Source organism: Hyla sarda, chromosome 4, assembly GCF_029499605.1.
Source record: "Hyla sarda isolate aHylSar1 chromosome 4, aHylSar1.hap1, whole genome shotgun sequence".
Classification (NCBI taxonomy): Eukaryota; Metazoa; Chordata; class Amphibia; order Anura; family Hylidae; genus Hyla; species Hyla sarda.
The window spans coordinates 16543826-16563260 of record NC_079192.1 but is presented as its reverse complement, the minus strand read 5'-3'; the positions used below and the strand labels follow the sequence as shown (position 1 = coordinate 16563260).

General features: G+C 41.0%; 1 protein-coding gene across 1 annotated transcript in view; it reads left to right on the top strand.

The window, feature by feature from the left end:
• The first annotated feature begins 2892 nt into the window (after window positions 1-2892).
• LOC130367287 (extracellular calcium-sensing receptor-like) overlaps window positions 2893-19435 on the top strand; it is a 55777-nt gene continuing 39234 nt past the window's right edge. The window contains exons 1-4 of the mRNA XM_056569692.1: window positions 2893-2941; window positions 11903-12147; window positions 16486-16683; window positions 18459-19286. Of these exons, the coding sequence (XP_056425667.1) occupies window positions 2893-2941; window positions 11903-12147; window positions 16486-16683; window positions 18459-19286 (1320 nt within the window). The remainder of the gene's footprint in view (window positions 2942-11902; window positions 12148-16485; window positions 16684-18458; window positions 19287-19435) is intronic.

Sequence of the window (19435 nt, the reverse complement as noted above, 5' to 3'; positions counted from 1 at the left end):
GCCACAGGTCAGCATTTTGCCCTTGGAGGATTTCTGAGTCAAAACTGCTCTGGCACCAACTAGAGAGGCATCCACTTTGAGGTAGAATGGCTTTTCAAGATCAGGTCTCGTTAGTACAGGTGCTGAGGCAAATGCCAACTTCAAACGAGAAAAAGCCTCCTCCGCTGCAGATTACCAGGACTTGGGGTTGGCACCTTTCTTGGTAAGGGCGACAATCGGAGCTACCAAGGTGGAGCAGTGTGGAATGAACTGCCGATAATAGTTGGCAAACCCAAGGAAACATTGAATAGCCCCTGGCCAGAAGGTCGCAGCCAGTTAAGAACCGAAGACAGCTTATCAGGATCCATCTGTAGGCCTTGGTTGGAGACAATATAGCCGAGGAAAGGTAAACTCAATTTTTCGAAAAAGGCATTTCGCGAGCTTGGCACAGAGGCGTTTGCTCCGAAGGCGTCGCAGAACCTGACGCACAAGAGTGCGATGAGCTTCTAAGTTGGGCAAGAAGATCAAAATGTCATCCAGACACACCACCACGCAAGTGTGAAGGAGATCTCGGAAAATGTCATTGCCAATTTCTTGAAAAATGTCCGTGGCATTACAGAGACCAAAAGGCATCACAAGGTACTCGTAATGCCCATCATGAGTATTAAAAGCCATCAAATTGTCACGATTCGGCTGGCTGGAGGTGGATCCTCTGTGCCAGAGAGGGATTGGCGTGGACCGTGTCGGTGGACCGGTTCTAAGTTGCTACTGGTATTCACCAGAGCCCGTCGCAAAGCGGGATGGTCTTGCAGCGGCGGTAGCAACCAGGTCGTATCCACCGGCAACGGCTCAACCTCTCTGACTGCTGAGATAAGCGCGGTACAAGGGAGTAGACAAGAGCAAGGTCGGACGTAGCAGAAGGTCAGGGCAGGCAGCAAGGATCGTAGTCAGGGGCAACGGCAGGAGGTCTGGAACACAGGCTAGGAACACACAAGGAAACGCTTTCACTGGCACAATGGCAACAAGATCCGGCAAGGGAGTGCAGGGGAAGTGAGGTATAAGTAGGGAAGTGCACAGGTGACGGTACTGATTAAAAGCTCATGCGCCAATCAGTGGTGCACCGGCCCTTTAAATCGCAAAGACCCGGCGCGCGCGCGCCCTAGGGAGCGGGGCCGCGCACGTCGGGACAGCACAGACGGGGAACGGGTCTGGTAAGCGAGTCGGGATGCGCATCGCGAGCGGGCGCGTCCCGCATCGCGAATCGCATCCCGGCTGGGAACATTATCACAGCGCACCTGCCGACAGAGACCTGCCGACCGGGGCACTGCAAATAGGAGAATGCTGTGAGCGCTCCGGGGAGGGGCGGGGACCCGGAGCACTCGGCGTAACACAAATTCTTTATAAAACCCTTCTGTATGTTCTCTCTGATGTATTCAGACATGGCCTGCATCTCTGGGGCTGACAAGGGGTAGATTCTTCCCCGAGGGGGTAGAGTACTCAGCAGAAGATCAATTGGACAATCATAGGGTCGATGTGGTGGAAGACTCTCCGGTTGCTTCTTGCAAAACACATCAGCGAAGTCTTGATTACGAGGTAGGCGGACCCGGCAGAGAGTTACAAGGAATGGGATGCTTCAGTTGAATTGTCAACAGACAGCGATTCTGACAGTCCTGGCACCAACGTGATACTTCTTTGGAACGCCAATCAAGCACAGGGGTGTGGCATTTCAGCTAAGGCAGACCGAGGAGTACATAAGAACAGTGAGGTAGCACGTAGAACCTTATCCATTCTTTGTGCATAGCACCCACTTGCATTCTCAGAGGTTCTATGATGAACTTCACAGTGGAATTCAGACACTCCTCTTTGATGGAGGAGATGTACAGTGGTTTTGAGAGTTGTGTGACTGGTAGATAATAATTGCAAATCAAAGTGGCATCTACAAAGTTCCATGCAGAACCGGAGTCCACAAAGGCAGAAACGTAAAGCGAGGATCCGGTAGAGGTGAAGAGCTGGACAGGCAAGTGTAAATGAGGCGAGGAAGTATTCACACCTAGAGACACCTCTCCCATGTGCCCTAGGTGCCTGCGTTTCCCGGACGCTGAGGCCCGAAGAGGGAAATTATTGCGAAAATGCTCAGGACTGGCACAGTACAGGCAAAGGTTCTCTTCCCATCGACGTGACCTCTCTTGTGGGGACAGGTGAGCACGATCCACCTGCATGGGCTCTTCAGCAGGAGTAAAGGAGGTAGGTTGAGGCTGCCGCTGAAAAACTGGAGAAAAACGGGAAAGACCATGAGTACGAGCAGGTGAGCGCTCTTGTTGGAGCTCCTCTTGCCTCTCGGCAAAACGCACATCTATGCGGGTTGCCAGCAGAATCAATTCACTCAAGGAAGATGGTGAGTCCCGTGTGGCTAGAGCATCCTTTACCCTGCTAGAAAGTCCCTTCTTGAAGGTAGCACACAGGGCTGCATCATTCCAATCCAACTCAGATGCTAGAGTATGGAAATGGACCACGTAGTTGCCCACAGAAGAGTCCCCTTGGCGGAAGTTCTGGAGGGCTGTTTTGGCTGAAGACACCCGTGCTGGCTCCTTGAAGACACTTTGGAATTCCGACAAGAAGGCTTGTAGATTGGATGTCACAGGATCACATTTGTCCCAGAGAGGGGTAGCCCAGGCCAGAGCCTTGCCAGAAAGAAGGCTTACTACGAAAGCCACTTTAGCACGTTCAGACGGAAACTGATCGGCCATGAGTTCCACGTGCATTGAGCACTGAGTAACAAATCCCCTGCACAAGTTAGGGTCCCCTTCATACTTGGTAGGCATAGACAGATGAAGTTTGGGACCTAGGGACACCACGGAGGGAGCGGTCCCCGAGGAGGACTCAGGAGCAGGTTGCCGCTGTTGTTACTGCTACATGCAGATGAGCTGCTTCATCATGGTGGGATCCATGGTGGGATCTTACTGTAACGGCTGGTGAAGGAGAAGTAGATCCGCTGTACCTGTGTGAAAGAGGACGTTGGCCGTACCAGGGAGCGGAGTCTAAGGTGCCGCTGGTTTTCACCAAAGCCCGCCGAAAAGCGGTACAAACTTGCTGCAGCAGGCAGCACCCAGGTCGATACCCCTGATACGACTCGTCCACACAAGCTGCCGAGGTGTAGCGTGGCACAGGAAGGATAAAGAAAGCCTGTAGTCAGGTCAGGCAAAAGCTCAGGGCTGACAGCACAGCAGCGTGGTCAGGGACGTGGCAAGGTGGTCAGAGGCTGGCGGCACAGGAACAAGGTCAGTAAGTAGCAGGGAGGTACGGTACACAGATAATCAGAACACACAGGAAAACGCTCTCTCTAAGGCTCTAGGAGACACAAAGATCCAGCAGGGGTCAAGGGGAAGTCAGTCCCCTTTATAGGGTCTGCACCTGGCAATTACCAATTACCGGCATGCGCACGCATTAGGGGACACCCCTCTGCATCCCCTGGTGAATGTGTTTGCAAGCCACACTCCAAATCACCGACCGCGGTGGGGCAGGCCGCACACAGAGGTACGGTCCATCCACACAGCACAGGCCTGCTACTGGTGGCACGGACCGCCTATAGGTGCAAAAAAATACCTGCGGACACCTAAAGTTGGTATGCTGAAAAAATATATATATATAACTGCGCCCCCCCCCCCCCCAAAACCAAACACTGAGATCAGACCACGGTGACCCTATAGGGCAGTGGTCACGCAGCTAAAGGTGCTATGGACCCGCGGATACCTACAGACGGTACACCAAATAAAAATTCCTTTTTTTAAGCCCTAACTGTCCCTACCTAATCTTATGCTTTCCCTGACTACTTTCTGTGCCAAGGGGCCACAGAAAGGGGGCAAGGGGGCACTTTTTTTCTTCTGAGTGGGGAGATGGCACCACGACGTCCGTCCTCCACACAGATCTCTGTGAAATGGTGGGCAGAATGAAGCAGCATGCTCCTGCACCCACCTCCCCCTCCCCATGCTGCAATGATTGGTGCAATCACTGCGGCCGCCCAATCACTGGTGTACTGGGGGGTGGCAACAGGGCCGCCCCATTACTGTATTTATGATGTATGTTACACCACCCATCATCATAATTATCCGGGTCATCGGGTCCCACGTGACCCAGATGACCCGGAACTGCCACAGACCGCCGGTTAGTATTTACCTATTTTCCTCAGGATCCCCCTCAGCACTCTACCGGGATGCCTGCTGAATGATTTCAGCAGTCATCCGGCTCCAACCCCTGCCTGGCAAGCCGCGGGGAATGGAATAGCAGCAAATTGCCGGTCTGAATTGACCGGTGATTTGCAGCGATCTCTGATAGGGGGGGACCTCAACGATATCAGCAGGCATCCGAGGCCAGTCCCTGCTCGGCGAGCGGCAGGGGCCAAAAGAATGCAGGGTCTACCCATATGCCCTAAATCCTTAAGGTCCTTAAGGTCTAACCATATACCCTGCATTCTTAAGGGGTTAAAGATTCTATTATAACAAGGATTGTTCTGTAGGAAAGGCGCTTAGCAAATGTGGTACCAATATTCAAAAAGAGGTTTAAATGTGATCCTGGGAACTAATTGGTATCAGCCTCATGTTTTTTTTTTTTTTTTTGCCTTCCTCTGAATCAACATAGTAGGGCTCTAGGTCGATGGCCTTTTGTCTTTTTTAAACCTTACAAACTATGTCACTATGTTACTATTTTACAGTTTCATAGACAAAAAAAAAAAGAAAAAAGTTATAGGAATAAGAATATGGTGATTTGGAATCATGCTGATCTGTAGAATAAAGACGGCATGCCAATTTCAATGCAAAGGGAACGGCACAAAAAAATTTACTCAAATTGCAGGTGTTTTTTAATTTCTGTTTTGCTGTAAATTATCTATCTATCTATCTATCTATCTATATATATATGTGTGTGTGTGTGTGTGTGTGTGTGTGTGTGTGAATGTAAATATATATATATATATATATATATATATTCTATAAAAAAAAGAACAATTGCACACAAAGAATATTGCACAAAACAGGCCCCCCATCCATATGAAAGATGAGGATTTTAAAAATTGCTAAAATCTCTGACAGAGAAGGGGTTAAACAATTTTGGGTCTTAGTGCATTCTTTTTTTGTGTGTGTATATGTACCTTAATGCTGTCCTACATTGTGAATGTATGGTCAGGAGTATTTAGTCTTCAATGAAAAAGGAGTTAAATCTATACAGCGGAGAGGTCACATCTGCTTACTTATCACATCATTTCTTTCCCAGGGGTCATGTGAACAGTTACCTTTCGAGGAACTCAGATCTCAGCGGCTATTATATTGTCTTCATAATCAATCACTCTGACAATGCCCTTATGGGACTCTGAAATTATTCCTCCACAGTATGTAAAACACCAATATCTATATAAGATAACCAACACAGAAAAATAGTTCAGACTGGAGGACCATTGGAACTGTGAGTATAAAGCGTATTCTAAGTGAGTCCATTATATTTCCTGACATACGCAATTTGTGTGCCTGTTATCATGTATGTATATATACTTATAGATGTAATTCTGCTATAACTACTTTAGCAAATAATCTCAAAATATTCACGTTCTTATTCAATTGATCTTTTTATTATAGCTTTGAAATCCTTATCCTGTACAACACATTCTATTGATATTTTCTTGTAAATCTTAATAGCTGATGTTAATAAATATTGCAATTTATCATAGTGAAAAATTAGATATAAATTCTACATACACATTTTTTTTCTTATTAAAAACTTTTTCCTAAAATGTCATTAGTATATAAAAAATTGTAAATAGATACATTAGTAGTTTCCAAAAAAAACATTACAATTATTCTACTACTTCTACTACTAATAATACTACTACTAATAATAATAATAATAATAACCATGTGTGTCTTTAATGTAAAAGTACATTCTTGGATACATTAAATAAATAAAAAATCTGAAGAAAATGTATTGTTTGCTAGAAATTAACATTTCCTTATTTATAATTAAAAACAATCTTTATCTTCTATAACATTGGTTAAAAAACAAACAAACGCAATAAAATAGTTGCTTAATATTTATATGAAATTCTTTTAACTGAATTCTGTTCTGGAATTCTGTTCATACATACTGTATGATATCATGGGACTCAGAAAATAACCCTATGCAATATGTAAGACACTTTGCAAATGATCGAAAAATATAAAAATGTTTTCAATTAAATAGCTTTTTTTCTAACTTTATTAATAGTTAATGTTAATAACAAAAAATCAACAATTTAGTTACCAGCCCCCACTATTAAAATTTTTATATAAATTCAACATTATACATATATATATATATATATATATATATATATATATATATATATATGTAGAAAACATTTCAGCTCACCTGGGACTTGCTCTATACCTCCAGACAGCAGAAGAACAATGCAAAAAAGGCCAGCAAGTAGAAGCATAAAACTTGACTTTTATTCAGGAATCTTCCATATTAAAAAACCTTCAGGTGGCAGACAAACATGGACATGTAAAAAATACTAAAATATTGCACATGTAGAAAAAGAAAGAGGTCCCAAGCAAAAGCTGACGCGTTTCCGATCTATTGATCCTTACTCATAGCTAGTAACAATGATTTTTAATCTTTTTACTAAATACATTTATGAGCTACAAGTCATTTTAAATTTCTCTATATATAATGGATACTTTATCTTATGCAGACATACTGTATGGTATCATGGGACTCATGAAATTATCTCTCTGCAGTATGTAATAAACTAATGTTTAGAACAGATAGGATATTTGCAAATGATCTCAAAATATAAATCATTTTTCTAAATGCAGTTTCTTTATTCAATATATTAGATTTTTATAAATGTTAACTATGTTAATAGTTGACGTTAAAACAATAAATACAACAATTTAGTTACCTGTCCCTTCTTCCTTAGTATAGTACAGAATTAGATATAAATTCTCCATATAATATGTATATTTTTCCAACTTTTTCTTAAAATTTGATACATATTTTTTTTATTTGCATATAATTATTTCAAAAATAAGTAAATAGATAATAGTTTTAAAAAATTGTTAGTAATTATATTAACAATTATATCTTATATTAACAATAGTTGTGTATTACATTGAATAAAAAAAACTAAACAAAAACATTTTTGCTAGAAATTATAATTCACTTATTATATATCATTTTTCTTAAAAAATCTTTAACATGTTTAACAATAATAGACCATTTTAGTAAATGCTGACTATTTTTCTAGACAATGTTAATTATGACAAATACAATAATTAAATCATCTGTTACCATTACTTTTTCATAGTGACATGTTTTATACAAATTCTACACACACTATTTGGCTTTTCATTTAGAATTTTATACAAAAATGTAATTAGTAAATAAATACATAATTCCCTATATCAATAAAGCGAAAATTTATAATAATAATAATAATTTGAATAATAATATCTTATTGGATACATTTTGTAAAAAATAAAAAAAAAGCTACAAAAAATGTTTACTGGATATCATAATTTATAGCTTTATTATTAATGAATTATTATATATAATTTATTTTCAAAATCTTTATCTTGTACAACATTGATTAAAATAAAGTAAACAAAATAAAAAAAACTGAAATAAAATGTACATTTTTAAACTTAAATTTCCAAATATTTATGTGAAGTTCTTATGACTAAATTCTGTTCTGGCCTACAAGTCTTTTAAACTTTTTTTTAAATCTAAAGGATACTCTTCCTTATGCAGACATACAGTATGGTATCATGGGACTTAATTAATTAATTCTGCTATAACTATGTACCTATTTTATACATTAATCCTAAAATACATTCAATCTTTTGCAAATGATCTCAAAATATAAAAAATATTAAATAATTTTTCCTAAATTCTAAAATGTCATCATTCAATTCAATCAATTTTTGTAAATGGTAACTATTTTAATAGTTGAATGGTCACTGTCATTTGGAAAAATATTTTGACATATCCAAGCGACATGTCAAAAGTTGTGATAAAGGGGGTCTGAGTATTCAGTCCTTTGCTGATCAGGAGAATTAGCGTGGAGAAGTTGACCTTCAGTGTGTTCTTTCTTGGCTCCGTGTCACGTGATCAAGGCACACTAGCAATGAAAGTCTATGGAGTGTGTCTGGATCACGTGACATGCAGCAGGGTGAGGATCATGTTGCAGCATAGACTTCTCGCGGCTTGTTCTGATGACCACTGAGATCTGAACCCTCGGACCCTAGCCTATCAAAACATTTCACATGTCGCTAGGGCATGTCAAAGTTTTTCCTAACATTGAAATATAACAATGTAATAAATATAACAATTAAATGACCTGTTCCTACTTCCTTACTTTAGTAATCAAATTAATAAATAAAAAAAGCATTTCCAGAATAAAAATTATACGATTATTATTATTGTTATTATTGTTCAATGTAAAATTCATTCTTGGATATTTTTAACTAAAAAAAAGCTAAATAAAAAAGTTTTGTTTTTCTAGAAATTTGAATTCATGTAAAATGTATAATTTTTCTGTGAAATTTTAACTTTGTACAACATTTAATTGATATTTTTAGTAAATGGTAACTGTTTTAATAGGTAATGTTAATAACTACAATACATACAACAATTACATTACATTTTCTTACTTCTTTATCATAGTGAAAAATTAGATATAAATTATACATTTAAATTAGGTTGTCTTAACTTAACTTTGTTCTGGCCTACAAGTCTTTTGAGACTTCTCTTAAAATATAATGGGTACTTTATCTTATTCAGCCATACAGTATGGTATAATTCATAGTATGTGATAATGTATATTTTATATTCACAGCTAATGGATCATTACTATTATGTGTTTTCTATATATAAAGTATTAATAAAGATCCTTCTGTTATACGTCCTGCCATTAACCTACTCCGTGAGTCCAATGTGTAGATTGCCACCTACGTCAGATCTGGAGGGTATAAGACAACCCGGGGATATCATGATAGGAGTATTACTACCTATGAATTCTGAAAAAGTTTACCAAAAAAATACATTCAGTGTCCGGCCACTTAAGACTACCTGCCGATCGTAAGTAGGAACTACACCATGATATATAATCTTACTTTTGTGTTCAACCATGTATTGTGTTATTTGTATATTGTGTGTCACTGCTATTTAGACACTTTAGAGTGATATATATATATATATATATATATATATATATATATATACAGTACAGACCAAAAGTTTGGACACAACTTCTCATTCAAAGAGTTTTCTTTATTTTCATGACAATGAAAATTGTAAATTCACACTGAAGGCATCAAAACTATCAATTAACACATGTGGATGTTACGCCGAGCGCTCCGGGTCCCCGCTCCTCCCCGGAGCGCTCGCTTCACTCTCCCCGCGGCAGCGCTCCGGTCACGTCCTCTGACCCGGGGCGCTGCGATTCCGCTGCCAGCCGGGATGCGATTCGCGATGCGGGTAGCGCCCGCTCGCGATGCGCACCCCGGCTCCCCTACCTGACTCGCTCTCCGTCTGTTCTGTCCCGGCGCGCGCGGCCCCGCTCCCTAGGGCGCGCGCGCGCCGGGTCTCTGCGATTTAAAGGGCCACTGCGCCGCTGATTGGCGCAGTGGTCCCAATTAGTGTGTTCACCTGTGCACTTCCCTATATCACCTCACTTCCCCTGCACTCCCTTGCCGGATCTTGTTGCCTTAGTGCCAGTGAAAGCGTTCCTTGTGTGTTCCTTGCCTGTGTTTCCAGACCTTCTGCCGTTGCCCCTGACTACGATCCTTGCTGCCTGCCCCGACCTTCTGCTACGTCCGACCTTGCTTTTGCCTACTCCCTTGTACCGCGCCTATCTTCAGCAGCCAGAGAGGTGAGCCGTTGCTAGTGGATACGACCTGGTCACTACCGCCGCAGCAAGACCATCCCGCTTTGCGGCGGGCTCTGGTGAAAACCAGTAGTGGCTTAGAACCGGTCCACTAGCACGGTCCACGCCAATCCCTCTCTGGCACAGAGGATCCACTACCTGCCAGCCGGCATCGTGGCAGTGGAATTATAGACATAACAAAAAAGTGTGAAACAACTGAAAATATGACATATTCTAGGTTCTTCAAAGTAGCCTCCTTTTGCTTTGATTACTGCTTTGCACACTCTTTGCATTCTCTTGATGAGCTTCAAGAGGTAGTCACCTGAAATGGTCTTTCACTAGTCTTGAAGGAGTTCCCACAGATGCTTAGCACTTGTTGCCACTTTTGCCTTCATATGGTTCAGGTCTGGTGACTGTGGAGGTCATCTGGTGCAGCACCCCATCACTCTCCTTCTTGGTCAAATAGCCCTTACACAGCCTGGAGGTGTGTTTGGGGTCATTGTCCTGTTTAAAAATAAATGATGTTCCAACTAAACGCAAACCGGATGGAATAGCATGTCACTGCAAGATGCTGTGGTAGCCATGCCGGTTCAGTATGCCTTCAATTTTGAATAAATCCCCAACAGTGTCACCAGCAAAGCCCCCCCCCCCCACACCATCACACCTCCTCCTCCATGCTTCACGGTGGGAACCAGGCATGTAGAGTCCATCCGTTCATCTTTTCTGCGTCACACAAAGACACGGTGGTTGGAACCAAAGATCTCAAATTTGGACTCATCAGACCAAAGCACAGATTTCCACTGATCTAATGTCCATTCATTGTGTTCTTTAGCCCAAACAAGTCTCTTCTGCTTGTTGCCTGTCCTTAGCAGTGGTTTTCTAGCAGATATTCTACCATGAAGGCCTGATTCATACAGTCTCCTCTTAACAGTTGTTCTAGAGAGGTGTCTGCTGCTAGAACTCTGTGCGGCATTGACCTTCTCTCTAATCTGAGCTGCTGTTAACCTGCGATTTCTGAGGCTGCTGACTCGGATGAACTTATCCTCCGCAGCAGACGTGACTCTTGGTCTTCCTTTCCTGGGGCGGTCCGCATGTGAGCCAGTTTCTTTGCAGCTCTTGATGGTTTTTGTGACTGCCCTTGGGGACACTTTCCACCTAGAATATGACATTTTCAATTGTTTCACACTTTTTTATGTCTATAATTCCACAAGTGTTAATTTATAGTATTGATGCCTTCAGTGTGAATCTACAATTTTCATAGTCATGAAAATAAAGAAAACTCTTTGAATGAGAAGGTGTGTCCAAACTTTTGATCTGTACTGTATATATGTATATATATATATATATATATATATATATATATATATATATATATATACACATACATTTTTTAACAGTGGAGGCATGATATAGCATTATTATTTAGTAGCTGATGAAGAGGACTTGTCAGATGGGTGTGAACTTAATTTTAGTAACGGAACTATCGGGTGATGGGTGGAATAATACAGTCAGGGGGTGTAAATATTTTACATTGAGGGGCATGTCTGCCTAGTACACACCCCTTGACTATATCATCTTGTACATCAGCTTTTTTTGGGGGGAGGGGGGATGTTGGCCACAGGTCTTCTTTCTGTGTTATTTGGCCAATGTCTGGCATTGTTATGACAAAACTTTTCATGACGCTGATAATTTGGCTTTATATGTTGCCAATAGAAGGAACCCCACAAAGTATTATCCAGTGTAACAGTAACAACTTGATCAACATTTTTATCAGATAAAGATCATTACACTGGATCCAAGTGCCCAAAAGACTGGTGAAGGAAGAACAATAAATATTAATTAAAATTATTATGATACAGAAGAACAAGACATAATGATAACATATTAGAAAGTTAACTATAATAATGCTAAATCAGGACTTCAGTTTGGAATAAAAAAAAAATCTATAAAATTTTAATTTTCTTTCCTTTTATGTATTTGGAAGATTCAACCTGGAATTTTACCTCCGCTTGCAGTCATTCTTATTTACAGTTGAGGAAATCAACAAGGATCCCAATATTCTGTCAAACATGACTATTGGATTCCAGATGTATGACACCTGTAATATACCTCACTATGAATTACAAGGGGCTTTACAGTTCCTGACTGACTCTAGTAGAACTATCACCGACAACCAGTGTAATTCTAGACTACTGTTCTCTGCCGTTATTGGGTCCACATTTTCGGTCAATTCCATCATCTTGGCTCATGTTTTGGGGTCCTTCAGATACCCACAGGTAAGAAGCTTTGACCCTTAGGACATAAATTTTTTTTTATTTTTTTGTTGCATATTTTTTCCCCTCATGTTTAAGAGACATAACTCTTTCATTTTTCCTTCTACAGACCCATCGAAGGGTGTTTTTTGTTCGATTATTTGTACTTTTTAATGACATCTTTAACCCCTTGACTGAGCATTTTTCCATTTTTGCACTTTCATTTTTTCTTCCTTGCCTTTAAAAAATCAAAACCCTTTCAATTTTGCACCTAAAAATCCATATGATGGCTTATTTTTTGTGCCACCAATTCTACTTTGCAATGACATCAGTCATTTTACCCAAAAATCGATGGCAAAACGGAAAAAAAAAATTGTGCGACAAAATTGAAGAAAAAATGCAATTTTGTAACTTTTGGGGGCTTCCGTTTCTACGAAGTACATTTTTCAGTAAAATTGACACCCTGGCCCTCATTTACTATTCCAAACCCGACATGTTTTGTCGGGTCGTGCGCCAGATTCGGGCGCATTGCACCTGAAATTCTGTCTGCGCCAGAATTTGCACATGAAATTAGTCCACCACCCCTGTCCACCACCCCCACGACACCAGTGCCCACAGGGGGAACAACCCACTGGCAGAGCGGCATCCATTGCAGCCGTGGCATCGTGTCTGTAGGGGGGTGCGGCCCAGAGACTGGTTTGAGTGGTATTGGGGCTGCTCTGCCAGTGGGTCATTCCCCCTGTGGGCACTGGTGTCGCGGCGGTGGTGGATGCCGCCAAGTACTACGCCATTTTATGCTAGGGACGTTAGGGACCCACCTTTAATAGGTGGCCTTGACGTGGCTTGCACCTTTTGATCAAAATGTATACTAACAACCTGTTAGTTTTTGAAATTATGCTGAGAAGCAATTATATCAAAATTGGCTGTGAAGCCATATCTGTGTTTTCGACCTGGATTCACATTAATTAACAATATATTTTTATAATTCGGACATTTCCACACGCGGTGATACCACATATGTTTATTTTTATTTACAATGTTTTTTTTTTTTTTATGTGAAAAGGGGGGTGATTCAAACTTTTATTAGGGAAGGGGTTAAATGATCTTTATTCACTTCTTTTTCACTTTTTTTGCAATGTTATAGCTCCCATAGGAGACTATAACACTGCACACACTGATCTTTTACATTGATCATTGTTATCTCATAGGGGGCTGTAACACAGTACACACTGATCTTTTACATTGATCAATGGTTTCTCATAGGAAACAATTGATCAATGGATCTCAGGCAATGAGAAGACATTCGGTGATCGGACACAAGGAGGCAGGTAAGGGGACCCTCCTGCTGTCCTACAGCCATTCGGGATGCCATGATTTCACCGTGGCAATCCCGAAACAGCCCCCGGAGTAAACCGGCGACATTTTACTTTCACTTTAGATGCAGCGTTCAACTTTGGACGCCGCTTCTAAAGGGTTAATAGCGCGATCAGTGGCGCGCGATACTAGCCACGGGTCCTGGCCAGGCCCGTCCCACGTTATAGAACAGGAGCAGACTCAGGGCATACAGGTACGCTTAATTTTACCACTAAAGGGGTATTTCAGAATAACCTTTTTTCTTTTATATTAACTGGCTCCAGAAAGTTAAACAGATTTGTAAATCGTAATCCTTCTAATAATTATCAGCTGCTGAAGTTGAGTTGTTCTTTTCTGTCTGGCAACACTGATCTCTGCTGACATCTCTTCTCGGGAACTGCACAGAGTAGTAGAGCTTTGCTATTGGGATTTGCTTCTACTCTGGGTAGTTCTCGAGACAGGTGTCATTAGAGAGCACTTAGACAGAAAAGAACAACTCAACTTCCGCAGCTCATAAGTACTGAAAAGATTAAGATTTTTTCATAGAAGTAATTTGCAAATCTGTTTAACTTTCTGGAGACAAATAAAAATGTTTTTACCTGGATAACCCCTTTAACCCCTTAAGGACCCGGGCTTTTTCCGTTTTTTCATTTTCAATTTTTCCTCCTTAACTTAAAAAAATCATAACTCTTAAAAATTTTCACCTAAAATTATATATAATGGCTTAATTTTTGCGTCACTAATTCTACTTTGTAATGACATTAGTCATTTTACCCAAAAATCTACGGTGAAACGGGAAAAAAAATCAATGTGCGACAAAATTGATGAAAAAACACTATTTTGTAAGTTTTGGGGGCTTCTATTTTAACGCAGTACATTTTTTGTCAAAAATGATACCTTATCTTTATTCTGTAGGTCCATACGGTTAAAATGATACCCTACTTGTATAGGTTTGAATTTGTATCACTTCCGAAAAAAATCATGAATACATGCAGGAAAATTTATACGTTTAAAATGGTCATCTTTTGACCCCTATAACTTTTTTATTTTTCTGTGTTCAGGGTGCTTTGAGGACTCATTTTTTGCGCCGTCATCTGAAGTTTTTATCAGTACCATTTTTGTTCTGATCAGACTTTTTGATCACTTTTTATTCACTTTTTTGTGGTATAAAAAGTGATCAAAAATGCGCTATTTTGGACTTTGGAATTTTTTTGCGCGTGCGCCATTGAACGAGCGGTTTAAAAAGTGGTATATTTTTATAAATCGGACATTTCCGCACGCGGCGATACCACATATGTTTATTTTTATTATTATTTACATAATGTTTTTTTTATTTTTGGAAATGCCGGGTGATTTAAACTTTTATTAGGGGAAGGGATAATTGAAAGGGTTAATGATTTTTTTACACTTTTCTTATGCAACATTATAGCTCCTATAGGGGGCTATAACATTGCATGTACTGATCTTTTACACTGATTGATCCATCTCCATAGGAATGGATCAATCAGTGTTTTCGGCGATTGAATGCTCAAGCCTGGATCTCAGGCTTGAAGCATTCATTCGGCGATCGGACAGCACAGGAGAAGGTAAGAAGACCTCCTCCTGTGCTACAGCTGTTCGGGATGCCGCGATTATACCGCGGCGATCCCGAACAGCTCCCTGAGCTAGCCGGGCACTTTTACTTTCGTTTTTAGCCGCGCGGCTCAGCTTTGAGCGCGCGGCTAAAGGGTTAATAGCGCGCGGCACAGCGATCAGTGCCGCGCGCTATTAGAGGCGGGTCCCGGCTTCACTATGACGCCGGGCCCGCCGCGATATGATGCGGGGTCACCGTGTGACCCCGCGTTATATCGCAGGACCGGGACCCATGACGTATGCATACGTCATGGGTCCTTAAGAGGTTAAATGATATGGCCTAACTAAAAAGCTTATTTGCAAGGATTTTTTTTTTTTTTTTGCAACTTTTGTTTTTTTTGTTTCTACACAGTTTGGCAGTAAAACTGACAAGTTATCTTTATTCTATGGGTCATTGCAATTACGATACCAATATTTATATGGCTTTTCTATTATTATACTATTTTTAAAAAATGTCAATTTTTTTAACAAAATAAGTATACCTAACTTTTACACTATTCTGACCCTTCTGACACTTTTTATTCATTTTTTTTCTGGTGTTGGGTATGTTTACATTTTTCTTTTCAACTATAATTTTTATTGAGCACGGAACATCAAACAAGAAATCAGGCCCCAAACATGGGGACAAAAACAACAAGCTCCGGTTTTTACATTGCTACAAAGTATACAACAAATGTACGTAGTAAATAAGATCGAATCATTGACATTGACAAAATAATGCCAAGCAAAAGGAATGTAGGACGAGATAAGGCAAGGAGCGGATTGGAAGGGCATGTGGAAAAAGTTGTAGGGGGGGAGGAGGGGAGGGAGTGTAACAAGAGAAGAAGAAGAGAGAAGAAAAAGAGAGGAGAAAAAGGGAAAAAGTCAGAGTATCAATAAGGGAGCAACTACAAGCAGTATCACTGTTGAGAGTATATTGAATTAAACCAGGGCGTCCATGTTTTAAGAAACACATCATGTAAGCGGTTTGCACGGCTAGTCATTTCCTCAAATCTACAGATTTGATTAACCTTTTCAGTCCAGTCCTGCAGTACAGGAGGGGAGGTCTGGAGCCACTTCAAGGGGATCAATGATTTTGCAGCTGTCAGAAGGTGGGTGACCAGTAGGTCTGTGGAGGGTACATAAGAAATGGAAGGGCAGCCCAACAGGGTCGCCTCGGGGGGTAAGGGATATGTTTGTACCGGTGACAGTTTTCAGCGCAGCTTCAATGGCTTCCCAAAATGGGACATAAGGGGGCATTGCGACCAGATGTGTGCATGAGTGCCAATAGGGGTATTGCAAAGCCAAAAAAAGATTTGTGGTGGCAAGTCAGTGGGCGTAAAGGAATTCAGGGGCCTTATACCACCTGGAAAATATTTTAAAATGCGTCTCCTGCAGGCTTACGCAGCTGGAGTGACCATGGGAGGAAGTGAGAATAAGATCAACCTCCACATCAATGAAGATCGGTTGAGCTCTTTTTCCCAAGAGGCAATGTATCCTGGTCTGATCCTCAGCCGCGCCCGTCGGCAGGCTTCCAAGGCAGTGGATAACTTCTACTCCTTGTCTGTGAGTGAAGTCAATGATTCTTCAAAGTCTGTTAGTTCCCGTAGGGAAAATGCTTTTTTGTGAAGGCAGCACAACAACTGCGGAAGTGTTGAGTGTGTAAAAAAGATGTAGATACCTCTGGTGCCAGGTCTCTAAGCTCAACTTCTGTTGGAATCCTTCCGTCATGACACAACTGTGAGACTGGTATGTGACAATTTAGACCACATGGGGGTAAACGTAGGAGAGGACATCCCGGGTATGTTTACATCTGTGCTCTTCACTGTGAGGGATCGTAAACATTTTGTTTGATAAATTATGACAATTCTGTACTCAATGATACCAAAATATGTTTATTCATTTATTTTAATATACATCTTAACTGATTGCGACTGATGCCCTGAAATGGTCCCGATTAAACCCCCGAACGCCTTTCATTTTATACTTTAGATGCTGTGATCGGCATTCATCATGGCATGTAAAGGGTTAACGACAGAAAGTAGCCTGAACGCTGATGACCGTCATTAGAGGTGAGTCCCAGCTGCTGATAGCAGCCGATACTCACAATCTATGGAGCGAGCAAAGTTATCACTGCAGGTACGTCCTGGTTTACCAAGTACCAGGCAGGGTATGCATGTATGCCCTGTGTCCTTTAGGGTTAAAGAACAAGGTTTAAAATGCTGGACATGACAGCACATTATATTGTACATAAAATTGGGACTGCTTCAATTTCAAGAGTAACAGCATTATGTGCATCCAGGGCAACTCTCATCCAACTACCCTATCTTATTTACTTAACTTTTAGTTTCCTGTGCAACACTTTAGTTGTCTGTGTTGTCTTGTAATACGTGGTTCTCTGCTCTTGTTTGTTATTTGCCCCTTATCTGAGTCCATTCTCCAAGATTACTAAACTACTGTTTTTACTTTTATTTTTGCTCCCTACGTTGATATGTACTTGCGAATATTTCTTGTGTGATTCCTGACTGGTCTCCTGTTTCTGCCCTTTCATAAGTCTTGCGGGATCTGAGTACTGGGAGTCATGTTAGGACCCAGGAAAGGTGACTGCTAGAGGTAAAGCCTAGTTGTCACAAATGGACAGGGAAGTAGTGAGGCCCTAATCTCACCCACAACCCCTTAACCTATTGCATATCTGTCCTATGAAGATCCACAAAGACGGTCCCTGTCTGACTAAGTGTTGGAAGCATCCTGGCGAAATAAAAAACTACACAAAGCTCAGTCACAGGTCAGGGAATTGTCAGGGAAACAAAAGGTAAATACACACTATTCAATAAATAGGAACAAACAAAGAGTATTGTCAACAAGGCGAGTTAGAACCAAGAGGACAGAATGAGCAAATATGCAAACCAGATACAATATCCAAAGTCGAAAGCCGGGGTCAGAAAATACCAGGTAATCAAGAGCAAATGCAAAAAGCAGGACAGAAATGCTTGCTACAGAAACAGAATTCTTTCACTGGCAAGGTGCATTAGCCAATGAAGGCTTTAAAAAGGCCACTGAACAGGTGTGGTCACAAAGGTACTGAGACAGACCCACGGATAGGTCAGAGTGTAACCACAGCAACCAAATACAAGCTAAATCAGAACCTAGAAAACTTTAACCTTTCATGCCAGACTGGGACGAGTCATTACACTAGTTCTTCAATCTAGTTCTGCAATCAGTGTTGTCAAGGTCACTCCTTAGGGGTCCCAATAGTGGGACAACCTAAGATGTGTTTATCATCTGGAAATCCTTCTGGCAAAACAGTGCAAAAAACTGTTGTTTGCATTCCTATTGCCTTATATTTCATGTGCATTTTCTTTCATTTTCAGGTCAGTCCATTTTCCAGTGTTTCCCTTTTAAGTAACAGGAAAATGTTTCCATCCTTCTTCAGGACTTTCCCGAATGACAAGTTCCAGTCTAAAGGAATAGCTGAGCTTATTCTCAGCTTTGGCTGGACCTGGATTGGTCTTGTAGCTACGGACACTAATTATGGCCTTCAGGGAATTCAGCCAATAAGGGAAGAAATAGTCAAGGCTGGAGCGTGTGTGGCCTTCATGGAATATATTCGCCTTGGCCAACCTGATTACAATGCCCCATATGTAGTAAAGACCATAAAAGAGTCCACAGCTACAGTTATAGTTGTTTTTGCTATTGGAGTTGATTTGGTTCCTATTTTGAATGAGATGGTGAAGCAGAATGTCACAGGAAAGATTTTCATTGGGAATTTGGATTGGGCCAGGTCTTTGTTATTGTCCATAAGTGCTTATTCTACTATTTTATCTGGTAGTCTAAATTTAGCCTTCAATGATTATGTTGTCCCAGGATTAAGACAATTTCTGGCCAAGATAGATCCATCTACATCTATAACATCACAGTGGACCAGGATGTATTGGGAGACAGTGTTTAACTGCAAATTTCTTCCTGAGAATCAAACTATTTCTTCAGAGAACCCAGTAAAGATATGTACGGGATCAGAACGTCTAGAAGATATTAAGAACAATTCCAGCTATATGGCTGGCTTGCAATTGAGTTATGCTATGTTTGCTGCAGTCCAAGTCATATCCACAGCGTTAGATGATCTGAAAAGCTGCAAAATAGATGAAGGACCAATTTTTAATGGGACCTGTCCAAACATTTGGAACTTTAACCCATGGAAGGTAATAACACATATATTCAAAAGAAAAAATATAGCCAGCTCATCGCTCGTAGTGGATCAGTCCCCGGGCACTCGTTGTTATTCATTAGGAAGCCAGGATAATGCCGAGCCGTTTCCTCGGCGTAGATGAATAATGAAAAGAAGGGTATC